Source organism: Podarcis filfolensis (genome assembly GCF_964270895.1).
Source record: "Podarcis filfolensis genome assembly, chromosome: 2".
Taxonomy (NCBI): domain Eukaryota; kingdom Metazoa; phylum Chordata; class Lepidosauria; order Squamata; family Lacertidae; genus Podarcis; species Podarcis filfolensis.
Window position 1 is genome coordinate 1,293,950 of NC_139605.1, and position 13,015 is coordinate 1,306,964.

A 13,015-nucleotide genomic window follows, 5' to 3' on the forward strand; every position below is an offset into this window, starting at 1 on the left:
TGCCTTGGAGACATCAGCACACTCAGGGATCCACAGTCTTCGCAGTTTGCGTAACAGACCTCAGTAGCACAGCATTTTGGCTAATCTACATTTATTTACATATAATACACTCAGAGCATTCTGCTTTAGCTCCTTCCTCTTTCTATCAGACAGCAAAAAGAGAAAGAACAAAGGACAATAGCCCTACTTCACAGAACACAGTAATACCAAAACATCCTGTCTCCGCCACTTCCCATACTGTGGAATGAAAACATACACCATCATGTGATAGACAACAATCCCATGACTGCAGGCACAGGGAATGAATCTCCAACAGAACCATGATCTGCGAGACTCATCTTTGGCAGCAGCAAAACCCAGCGTCATGGCCCGTCTTTGGACCAATGATCCATCATTTCAGGAACTTCTGAAATGTTTTATTTTTATTTCACGTGGTTGTTTTGACGACTGTGCTATAGGCTTGAAATTTTTCACTTTGAAACAAACAATTGTGCATATCTATTAATTCATTTTGAAGATTACGGGATTGTGTGTTTTATTCAATGGCGCAGGACCTGGGAGATAAGGCAAAAACATAAAACTGAACAATAGCATCACATGAAGTTAAAAACTAGTTAAAAGCCAACTTTACAATCAAACAAAACAAAAACTAGCATCGAAAGACGCTTGTAGGGGGTGTCCTCTTAATGGTCTGGCTAAATAATAATAATAATAATAATAATAATAATAATAATAATAAATTATTTATACCCCGCCCATCTGGCTGGGTTTCCCCAGCCACTCGAGGCGGCTTCCAACTGAATATTAAAAACAATACAGCATCAGACATTAAAAACTTCCCTAAAGAGGGCTGCCTTCAGTTGTCATTTAAAAATAAAATAGTTGTTTATTGCCTTGACATCTGCTGGGAGCCCGTTCCACAGGGCAGGCGCCACTACCGAGAAGGCCCTCGGTGTTTCCTTCCATGTATCATATGTGTGCAGATGAGAACTGGATTTGGCTGAAGCAAACAAACTGCTTACTGCTGTTCAGAACATGTAATACACAGAGAACTCCTTCTCCCTCATGGATGCAATTCTTTGCTCCTGGCATGCGCTAAGGACTTTGAGGGATCAAAGGAGAAAAGTAGCAAGAGATTCTTAGACCTAACCTTCCCACAGAGAAAAGTCTGAATTCAACACCTTGGCCATTGATTCCACCTTCCAGATCTGGATACATAGTATGAATAATATGGGACACCAGTTGCACTCCATGGATTTGAGAGGCAAGGCTGACTTCTCTGCTGCGTTGAAGAAGCACAAGAACACTGTTGCGATACAAATTAAAGTCTCCTAAAATACAATCACAACACAACAATTGCTATGGTTTTTCCCCACAGTGAGTTCTTTGATGGGAAGAGAGAGTGCAGCTGTGACGGAAGCACTTCCCACATTCCAGGCACTGATAGGGTGTCTCCCCTGTATGAATTATTTGATGGGAAATGAGAGTCTTACTGTGACGGAAACTCTTTCCGCATTCCAAGCACTGATACGGTTTCTCTCCTGTATGAACTCTTTGATGATAAGAGAGATGGCTACTGTGGCTGAAGGTCTTTCCACATTCCAAGCACTGATAGGGTTTCTCCCCTGTATGACTTCTTTGATGGGAAGTGAGATGACCATTCAGACGGAAACTCTTTCCACATTCCAAGCATTGATACGGTTTCTCCCCTGTATGAACTCTTTGATGGGAAGTGAGATGTGAACTTTGACTAAAGCTCTTTCCACATTCCAAGCACTGGTAGGGTTTCTCCCCTGTATGAATTCTTTGATGAGAAGTGAGATCTGAGCTCTTTCTGAAAGTCTTCCCACATTGCAAGCACCGAAAAGGTTTCTCCCCTGTATGAATTCTTTGATGGGAAGAAAGACTAGCTTTGTGACTGAAGCTCTTTCCACATTCTAAGCACTGATAAGGCTTCTCCCCTGTATGATTTCTTTGATGGTAAGTGAGATGAATGCTCTGAGTGAAGTTTTTTCCACATTCCAAGCACTGATAGAGTTTCCCCCCCGTATGACTTCTTTGATGGGAAGTGAGATGACGATTCAAACGGAAACTCTCTCCACATTCCAAGCACTGATAGGTTTTCTCCCCTGTATGAATTCTTTGATGGGAAGTGAGATGTGCACTTTGACTGAAGCTCTTTCCACATTCTAAGCACTGATAGGGTTTATCCCCTGTATGAATTCTTTGATGAGACGTGAGAGAAGTGCTCCGACTGAAGCTCTTTCCACATTCCAAGCACTCAAAAGGTTTCTCCCCTGTATGAATTCTTTGATGGGAAGTGAGAGAGCAGCTCTGACTGAAGGTCTTTCCACATTCCAAGCACTGATAAGGTTTCTCCCCTGTATGTATTCTCTGATGGGAAGTGAGATGAATGCTCTGAATGAAGTTTTTTCCACATTCCAAGCACTGATAGGGTTTATTCGTGATGGGATTTATTTGATGAGAAGTGGTCTGGGAGCTCTGACTAAAGTTATCTTCACAATCTGAGTATTTATATGGCTTCTCTACGGTGTGGATTCTTTCTTGGTCCCCCTTGTTATTAATTTCCATTTCATCACCCCCTGCAATGAAAAAAAATGATTATTTTTTAAATATTAGTATGTTATTGAAAGATTATTCATTCATAAAGAAATTATATGGTAAGAGGACTTCCTGTTTCCGGCGGTTGGGAATGGCTGCCTCCCACAAGATCGGACCGCAGCCGTGCCGATAATTCAGGGTAATTAGCCCTGGCAGCCTCTCCAGGGTAGGGGAGGACTGTCTCAAAGACCCGCGGATTGTCCGAGATTGCCAGCGTGCACTAAGGTGCAGCCAACAGGACACTGGGTCAAAGAGCACGGTCATGGCTGGCACTCTCCGATGTCACTCCTATAGCCAGAGACATCTGTTTGGGAATTAAAATAGATTTGAAAAACAAACACTTGGTCTGAATGGAAAAAGCCGGGGGGGGACGGACCTGCTGAATGTACAGTCTCTGGTGTATAAGCTCGGACTTCAAAGAGATCCTCATCATGGTGTGTGGATTGCGGAGGTGAGTGGTATGCTTTTCTTATTCTCCTTTCTTAAGATCAACAATTGGTTTTTCATGCTAAGCCTCATTTAGAACTTAAATTGCTTCTTAAAAAAATGAGTGCAGAAGGACTTCTATTTACAATTGGGACTCATGCGCAGCTTTTTTTTTTTTAAAGACTTGAAATGTTTGTTAAAGAGGAGAACAAAGGATTAAAATGGCGCTCCCCTATTACACGGTTACGGAAAATTTGATATCCCTCCCCGATTAAGAGAAACAGGAATTAATTGTTGGCTGACTACAACGGTTTGAGACAATATTTTGGATAATATACAGTGCAGCTGTTTGCAAAAGATTTTTTCCATTATGAACAAGAGAAAAGGCTAAATGGATGTCTAGCAGGCCCCTTCTAGGGCCCGGAGGGGGGCCTGGGTGGCTTCCAGGAAGGCTGATTGATCACCAAATGACTGAGATATTGCAATACAGCAAACAGTCTGCATAAGAACAACTCAATAAGGCGCAAGATACTGCATTTACAAATCTTGAAAGGTTTTGACAACAGCTGAATGGGAAAGATTAATGATTTGGGAGCTGCCAAGTTACTGAAACTTCAGGGAGCTGGACAAAAGCCCGGAATGGATGGAGCAAGATGAAGTGGCGTGAGTAAAAAAAAAAAAACAGTTGAAAGGGTACATTACACAAACAAATCTGCACTCGACGGACGAAAGGTTATCTGTTTTCTGACATGATTGAGGATCGTAGAGCCAGAGACAAGGAAGGTTGCAGAGATAAAATCAAGATATGGAAATATCGATGAGATGCAGGACTGAGATTTGGATATGCTTCGAGGTTCAGACTGTGGGAAGTCTTAAAATCAAAATTACAATTTGGAAGACAAATTGATCTTTTTTATTTTTATTGGATTATGATTTGATATGTTGATTGGATGTTTTTTATTGGAAAAATAATAAATGCTCTAACAAAAAAAGAAATTATATGATAAGAGAAAGAAATAAAAAGAGAAAATAATTTTCAAAGACAGAGAAATGGTGGGAAAATGCAGTGTAATAGACTAAGTACCGTATTTTTTGCCCTATAGGACGCACTTTTTCCCCTCCAAAAATGAAGGGGAAATTTGTGTGTGTCCTATGGGGCGAATGCATGCTTTCGCTGAAGCTTGGAGAGCGAGAGGGGTCGGTGCGCACCGACCCCTCTCACTCTCCAGGCTTCTGGAAGCTATCAGCAAGCCTGGGGAGCCCGCGGGAGTTCCCGCAGGGCTCCCTAGGCTGCGTAAAGCAGCATGCTGCATGGAGTGCGGGGCGCGCTGAAGCAGAGCGCCCTGCGCTTCGGGCAGATATCCACAGCAGAAGTTCCCGCAGGGCTCCCTAGGCTGCGGATAGCAGCCTGCTGCCCGGAGCGCGGGGCGCGCTAAAGCCGTGGCTGGGGGGGGGGGATAATTTTTTTTCTTTATTCCCCCCCCCCCCAAAAAAACCCTAGGTGCGTCCTATGGGCCGCTGAGTCCTATAGGGCGAAAAATACGGTAGGTTATTATTTTCTATAGACTATAATAAGTTATTATATAGGTATTGAGTAGTATTGTTACACTAATACAGTATATATAGATAGACTAATTAGAGCCTCAGGAAGAACAACCATTCACAACTGTTCATTCTTCAACATTGCTAATGAACAACTGTGAAAGAGGAATAACTGAAGGGAATTACATGGGAATTCTTACTATGGAGTTAACTGCCTTTGTTGGCTGGTATTAGCTGAAATATACAAAAAACAATCTGGCAGAAGCTACTTCAACCTCCCTACCCACTCTGACGGATATTCACAGACAACACCGCCATTCCAAGTGATTTCTGGGGGCGTTAGATTTCCAGGTGGTGTAGGTAGCGCTATTGAGTTCCAGCCAAACCTTGCAGATTCATCGCAAGGAGAGAGAGATGGAATTTCAAAACAGATATGATCCTCAGAGAGCCTTACCCAGAGAATCCAGGAGCCCACGATTCTCCTCCATGACCTCCCCATGCAGAGTTCTCTGGTCAGGATCCAGCAACGCCAACTCATTGTCCGTGAAATGAACAGCAACATCCTCAAAGCACACCAGACCCTAAAATAAAAGGGGAAATGTCCTTCTCTTAGACACCATAAAGATGATCTACCACACATTGCTCTGTTGTTTTCTACGTGTTAAGTGTTGTGTTGTTTAAATGGGATTGTTTTGCTCCACATGGTATGAATGCTTATTTTAACATCTCGCTGGAATTACTTTATTTTAATGATGGGTCCTAATCTTTGTGTAAATGGGTGGAACTCCACATTTTTTTCTTCCAAGCATTCTGGCTGCCCCGCCCCTCGGCCTCTCTCCCTACAAGTCTCCTGCCCCCTACCTGATCTGCTTCTATAGCCGCTGCTTCTCCTTCTCCACCATGAAAAGACACACGAGGTCTTGCTGGCATCATCCGGTCACCTGCCAGAGAGAAAGGGAAGTGGGAAGCCATGAATGCCTGCTTCTCTCTGAGGTTCAGGACTGCATCTCTAATTACAAATGGAACTTGGAAGAAGTCTACCCTACTGAAACATTCGTACACCTTTAATATTTTAGTTGTGTAAAAATACATCTCTGCTCCTTTGAGTACTTGGCCCTAACAGCCTCCACTGGTGGAGGATGGGAGGGGCAGGCGAGTGTACCGCCCCCAGCACCACCATGCCAGTGGGGTGCCATCACGGCTGCTTCCGGACGTGTGCCATGCACCCCCCCCGTGCTGGGCGCCCCGCCCCCAGGATGTGCACCAGCCATGCCCCCGCCTGCTCTTCACCCCCCCTTCCAGAGCCGGCAGCTCCTCCGCAGAGAGCAGAAAAGAACTAACAGATTACGGTAGTTTATAAATCCCCACAATGTGACCAAAGAGAGAAATAACTCCCTCCTTACCTAGTGGTCTCTCCCTGGTGCCCATCAGAGTCCTCTCTGCCTCAGAGGAATCAGGACCCATTTCTGCCATCATATTCTTTCCCTGAAAGAGCAACTGAGATTCAAAAGAGAGAATGGAGACAAGGATTAGAAAAGGATTTTGCAGAGCTAACAGATCTCATTCCTTGGATCCTATCCATAAAGGGATCGGACATCGGTAATGCATTTTGGGATATTCTCCCTCTGGTTTGGAGCCCCTTGGGAAAACCCAGAGTAAAATATATCTCACCTGATGCTCTGCCTGCTTCCTCTCCTCTGCCTGACTCAGGAGGAAACCTTCGGCCAGGGCCACTGCCTGGGAACTGGTCTCTGCTCCACATTCCCTCACCCAGCTCTCTATCTCGGGTGGAAGGACAGCCAGGAACTGCTCCAAGATCACCAGGTCCAGCATCTCAGCTTTCGTGTTCCTTTCTGGCTTCAGCCACTGACAGACAAGGTGGTAGAGTCGGCTGCAAACCTCTCGAGGTCCTTCAGCCTCCTGGCAGCAGAATTGCTTGGGCTGCTGGCTCTGGACATCTGAGTGGAGGGTGTCCTTCTCACCCAGGATCTTCCCCACAGAGTTTTCCCAGAATCCCCCACTGCTCCCATCTTCAATCGCATGGCTTCTTCCTGCTTTAGGTCCAGCCGAGTCTTGCTCATCCATCTGTGCTCTCAGGAAGCTTCCAAGAGATGAGAAGGAGTCCCTTTTTTCTTCTGCAAAGTTCTTCCCGTCCGAATTAGAGGTCCTGGCAAACCCTACAAAGCAAATGCATTGTTTTGTTATAAAATTGGCACTTTGTCAGGATCAGAAAAATGTCCCCAGACTTTTGGGTGTCTGGGGTGACTTTGGGTGACTTTTGCTAGCAATCAAGGCTGCACTGCACTAAAACCCAGGCTCTGAACTTACTGTGATTGTAAGTTGTTTTAATAAAGACTCCAGAAAAACAATAACACACCATCAGAATTTTTCACAATCTGGCTGGTCTAAACATAAATATAAGCAGAAGTTATTATCTCCAAAAGGGGAAAAAACACACCATCAGAATTTGGCTGAATCTGGCTGGTCTAAATATAAATTTAAGCATAGCAATAGTAATACTAATATTATTATTACTACTACTACCAGTATTACTATGCTGCCCATCTGACTGGGTTGCCTTAGCGGCTTCCAATAAGAACATCAAACACAGTAAGGCATCAAACTTTTCTTTATCAATAGAGCAATTATTCTCCTTGCTTAAATCCCCCCTCCTCCGAATTCATCAGTAGACCAACACTTTATGCTGTTTCATTGGTAGCAGAAGAGGAAAAATGACTCTTACACTTAATCTAAGCACAACCTGAAGGGCTCCTGACAAGGCATCTGACTATGGGATGTGGATTGCTAATCTGTTAATTCTTCTCTATCCTGTTTTGCCTTTTTCTTTTCCAGCCAATTCACGAACCTGGAAGTCACTACAGTGGCCACGAATAATGAAACTTATGTCGCAGATATCGCTGCACATTTATGTTTTGTGATATACAAATGATGGGAGAGGATTTACAATCGTCGAATGGGAAGGGACCGTGTGGACCATTTATAACGATGAAGAAATCTTCACCCATGACCAAGTAACACCCTCCCCTTTCAAGGAGGGGGGGGCTGTAGCTCTGGGGGACCTCTCCCTCCCCCCCTTCTGTCCTCCCTTCTCTAGGAATCCAGCTTAGTTCCTTTTAACCCTTGGCGAACGGAAGGCACCCAGCTCTCCCCTCTATGGAGAGCAGGAGCCCACAGAGAGAGGCTTTCTTCTGGGGAGGGTGGGACCCCCTTGGCAGGCAGAGAGGAGCAGCAGCTTGAACAGAGAGGAAGGGGGGAGGATGCTCCCTGCCTTGCGGGTCTCCCCCCCTTGGGCATCCTCCCCCTGCAGCCCTGGGACCCCCCTTCTCCCCCAGGCGCCCCAAGGGGAAAGAGAGAGGAGACTCACTGGATCCCAGGAGGGGCCATCGAGGCAGCCTTAGCGGAGGACGAAGGAGGAGGGGCTTCCGCTCTGGAGGACCTGGGACCCCCGCCCCCACTTCCTGGCCTCTCTAGGATTCCAGCTCGCCTCCTCTTAACCCTTGGCGAGCCGAGCGCACAGAGGGCAGAGGAAGCTCTGAGGAGCTGCGCATGCTCCATGCGGGCGACTCAGGGCCTTCCCTTAAAGAAGGAAGCGGGGAAAGGGGGAGGCGGAGGGAGGGCGGGGCAAGGACCCGTGACGAAACAGACCTGGCCCCGCCCCTCCGCCGGGAAGGCGGCGGTGGCTGCTCTGAGGGAAACGGCTTTTCCCTCCTTTTCCCAACTTCCCGCCCTTCGAAACCTGACCTTCCCCTCAGTTTTAGGCGCCAAGGAGGCCGATTCCTGGCAGACCGGGCTGCAGTTTTCCTGGGCTCCCTCGTTTATTGGAGGATTTCTTTTCACTCTGCGTAATTTCTGTTTATATCTCTTGCTTTTGGAGCTTCTGTCTGCTTCTTAGAAAGGCATTTTGCTTTATTAGAAAGACCCTTTCACCACTGCTTTGCCTGCATTCCATCCAGTATTTAAATTCATTTATTCAAATGAATTTCGAAATAATCCTTTATAGTGCCACCCTCTTCCCCCCCCCTCTCTCTCTCTCTCTCTCTCATCCTCGGGTGTCACTGAGGAGAAATGAAGAGGCTCTTCCGCCTCAGGCATTGCATGTGTGTCTGTCCGTGTGGGAGAGAGAAACTGGGTGGAAGAAGGGCCCAAGGGTCCTGTAGTGGCCCCAGCAGAAGCCATCCACCATGGACCTGAAGCCCTGCAGGTAGTCCTCGTCCCACTTCTGGATGTGGGGCTCCTCCTCTGGGAACATGGGCATATACTTCCCTTGGTCGATGCCAAAATGGAAGAGCTCCTGCCAGTCAAAGAAGTACCTGTACAGGTAGTGAACTCGCTGCATGCCGTTGCAAGAAGTGGCAATCCTGCTTCATCTGGTACAGGATGTGTTGTGCGGGGGCAGGGCAGCAAATCCAACTCAGTGGTGTAACATTGGAAAATGTCGACCACTTATAAACACCATTTCCAACTCCTCAAAAGATTCCAACAGTGTCTCCAAAAAATCTTACGCATCACTTGGGAAGACAGGTGAACTAAAATCAGTGTACTGGAAGAAGCAAAGATCACCAGTGTTGAAGCAATGATTCTTCAACATCAACTTCATTGGACTGGTCATGTTGTGCAGATGCCTGATTATTGTCTTCCAAAGCAACTACTCTATTCCGAACTTTAAAATGGAAAGTGTAATGCTGGTGGTCAACAGAAAAGGTTTAAGGACCGTCTCAAGGCAAATCTAAAAAAAATGTAGTATAAACACAGACAACTGGGAAACACTGGCCTGCCAGCGCTCCTCAGGACACAAGTGAGAAACGTGCTAAGAGGAAGGCACACTTGGCAAATCCCCACCGTGATCAACTCTTGCCCGGGAACCAATGTCCCCCCTGTTTTTAAAACTTGGCAAAGGAGATTCGGGAGTCTGAGAAAAATAAGATAGTTGAAGTAAGGAGGCATGAGTAGGGAACAGAGGCTATAATGCAGTCATTGGAGGTGAGGTTGGTGGAGATACAATGGTGGGGCCTTATCATTTGTGACTCCTTATATTTGAAATGGTCTCCTGAGATAGGTAGGCATGCCTGATTCTGCCTTATTTTAAAAGAGAAAAAAAAATGCTTTATTTCGATACCAAAATAAGCCCAGTTGGTTGAAAAATAAGCATAACAAGAGCTTTTTTCTAAACTGATGCAGAAATTGCATTAGCCGAAATTGCATGAGGGGATGCGGGTGGCGCTGTGGTCTAAACCACTGAGGCTAGAGTTTCTTGATCAGAAGGTCGGAGGTTCAAATCCCCATGATGGGGTGTGCTCCCGTTGCTCAGTCCCAGCTCCTGCCAACCTAGAAGTTCGAAAGCACATCAAAAGCGCAAGAAGATAAATAGGTACCGCTCTGGCGGGAAGGTAAACGGTGTTTCCGTGTGCTGCTCTGGTTTGCCAGAAGCGGCTTATTCATGTTGACCACATGACCCAGAAAAACTGTCTGCAGACAAACGCCAGCTCCCTTGGCCAGTAAAGTGACATGAATGCCACAACCCAAGTCGTCTGCGACTGGACTTAACCTTTTTTACCTTTTGTAAATGGCACGAAAATAGGAATTTTCAAAAATTTATCTCACACCGAATTTTTAACCAAAAAAATCTTAAAACATTAATTTGAGATTATCTCATAGGTATCTCATGGCACCAGATGATTTGGCGTGGAATGACCCCAAACAGACTAGCCAAAATGTTTAGATATAAAAGTGAAACCATACTGGCCCAAATATAAGCCGCACCCGAATATAAACCACACCTTTAAAATTCGGGGGCGGGGGAGAAAAAATGGCAATACCCGAATATAAGTTGCTTTCTTCAAATTCTGCATGCACTCACACCCATAAATGGCAAATATAGAAAACAAGCCTGTGGGTATCATTCCCTGCACTCCTGGGCTGCTTCGGGGGGGGGGGGCGTGCCACGTTGCCAGTACCCCCCCCCTTTTTGACAGCTCAGGGGAGGCTTGGAAGGAGCGGGCGGGGTGCCTGCCATTGCCTCGCACTCCCGGGCTGTTTTCTGGAGGGGGTAGCCACACCCCTTTGACAGCAGCCTTCGCTCCTTCCCCCTTTTTTTCAGTGGTTCATGGGAGGGTTCGGACAGGTGCCATTGTCATGCACCCCCAATGGCTCTCCTAGGCAGCTGTTTCAACAGTGATATCTTAAGGCAGTGGTTCTCAACCTTCCTAATGCTGCGACCCTTTAATACAGTTCCTCATGTTGTGACCCCCAACAATAAAATTATTTTCGTTGATACTTCATAACTGTAATTTTGCTACTGTTATGAATCGTAATGTAAATCTGATATGCAGGATGTATTTTCATTATTACAAATTGAACATAATTAAAGCATAGTGATTAATCGCAAAAACAATATGTAATTATATATTGTGAAATATTTATTTCTAATTACAAATAAATGAAATTTTGTCTTGAAGCATGGTGTAGCATGGGTAACAGTCTTAATATAACAACAGTAAACTACATTGCTACATTTTGCAACAGTATGTGTAAAAAGCCAACATCAGTGTGTAGGTTGAGATTGCTTCTTTATCACCAGATCAGAAATTCTCAGGGCCGTCTTTGCAAGAGCACAACGAAGATCATCTTCCATAACAAGTCTACTTCTCTATTTAGACTTGATAACCAACAAGCTGGAAAGCCCTGTTTCACAAAGATATGTTGTTGGAAATGGAAGAAGAGGGCGCAACACAGTCTCAGAACAGGATATGACTACAAACACTTGATCCAGAATTTTGTAACTGGCATTGTAGAGAAATCAGTTCTTGCTGCATCACTGTTAATAAGTTCAATGAACACCTCTTGTGCTGTCTCAGGAACATCTTCAACTTTGACTGTGAATGGGCTTCTGGCAAGTGCAAATGGGGTGTAAGGTAGATTTGGAAAGTACAATGAAATTTCATCTGCAAGCAAGTGCAAGTTTTCTTTCACAGAAATCCTTTTGTCTGGTTCAATGTCATGTTCCTCAAAGAAAGCAGATAAGGTGGGCAACATGTAAATTTGATTTTCATCCAATTTTTTTTGCCAAAGCTGAAGTTTCATTTGGAATGATCGGATCTTTTCAGACAAATCGAGGCATGTTGCATTTGGTCCTTGCAGTGATAAATTTAACTCATTCAAGGTGGCAAAGATGGCAACCAAGTAAGCTATTTTCTGCAGTTCACTTTTATTGCTGAAAAGTGCTTTGGATGGCAGTCTTGCTTTCTGATTAAAAAACATTTTGAGTTCATCACGAAGCTTAAAAACACATTTTAAAACTTTTCCTCTCGACAACCATCTCACTTCAGTGTGAAATAGCAGAGCATTGTTCGGCGCATCCAACTCGTTGCACAGTTGTGAGAACAGTTGACTGTTTAAAGTGCTCGCCTTTACAAAATTTACAGAACTTATGACACTTTTCATTACTTCTTGTAACTCTTGTGGCAGCGTCTTCGTTGCTAATATTTGCCGATGAATCATACAGTGAGTTCCGATGACTTTTGGTGACTCATTCAGTACCAAACGTTGAAATCCAGATCGACATCCTAGCATAGCTGGAGCACCATCTGTGCAAACACCACAAACCTTTTCCCAAGACATCTTATGCTCTTTCAGAAATGAACCAACAGTGTCAAATATATCACATGCAGTAGTTGTCGTTTCAAGAGGTTTGCAAAAAAGAAACTCATCTTTAAAGTCACCATCATTAATATACCTCAGGTAAACCAGTAACTGTGAACAGTTTGCAATGTCTGTAGATTCATCAAGCTGGATACTAAATATTGGAAGTGGAGCAGATTTAATTTTCTGGATTACCTGATTAAGAATATCAGCAGACATGTCATCTATAATTTTGCAGATAGTGTCATTAGATAAGGAAATTGTACTCAATTTCATAACAAATTCATCTCCAGTCATAACTCGAACAATGCCTTTGGCCGCTGGCAACAGTAAATCCTCAGCAATGGTGTGAAGTTTCATAGCTCTGGCGATTCTAAGTGCCACCAAATATGAAGCTTCAACGGCTGCTACGTTTTGTTTTGTGGTACTTGCCACCAGTGGCAAGTCTGGACCGTGGAACTGAAAAGCTGTAACATTGTGATGTCTAATGTGTTTTTCATTCCAGGTCGAGAAGCCCAGCTGATGCAACGTGGCTGTTATGTTTATGTCAACAAACAGCGTGCGACCATCCAGAAGAACGAAAGTGACATTATAAATGGCTTGTTCTTACTATGTTGTAATGTATGGGTCTTCCAGATTGCTGATGTCTGACACGAAGATGGTCAGGTGTACCAGTGCTCAAGACAAAGGAAAAGGGGGAGGCAATATGGGCAATACTGAGTCTACTGCTGTTGCTGAAAGTGAGGTGAGTCCCATTGATACAGTG

General features: G+C 44.8%; 1 protein-coding gene across 2 annotated transcripts in view; it reads right to left on the reverse strand.

Moving 5' to 3' along the window:
- LOC310756468 (uncharacterized protein) overlaps positions 1–13,015 on the reverse strand; it is a 35,225-nt gene that overhangs the window by 12,359 nt on the left and 9,851 nt on the right. The window contains exons 6-11 of one of the 2 annotated variants that reach the window (XM_083600609.1): positions 6,262–6,767; positions 5,994–6,075; positions 5,452–5,531; positions 5,045–5,171; positions 939–2,603; positions 75–691 (exon numbers count right to left, since the gene is read on the reverse strand). In XM_083600609.1, coding sequence (XP_083456735.1) covers positions 1,360–2,603; positions 5,045–5,171; positions 5,452–5,531; positions 5,994–6,075; positions 6,262–6,767 — 2,039 coding nt within the window. In that variant the 3' untranslated portion in view covers positions 75–691; positions 939–1,359. Of the gene's footprint in view, positions 1–74; positions 692–938; positions 2,604–5,044; positions 5,172–5,451; positions 5,532–5,993; positions 6,076–6,261; positions 6,768–13,015 lie in introns of those variants that run through there. The other variant, XM_083600608.1, reaches the window with a different exon arrangement.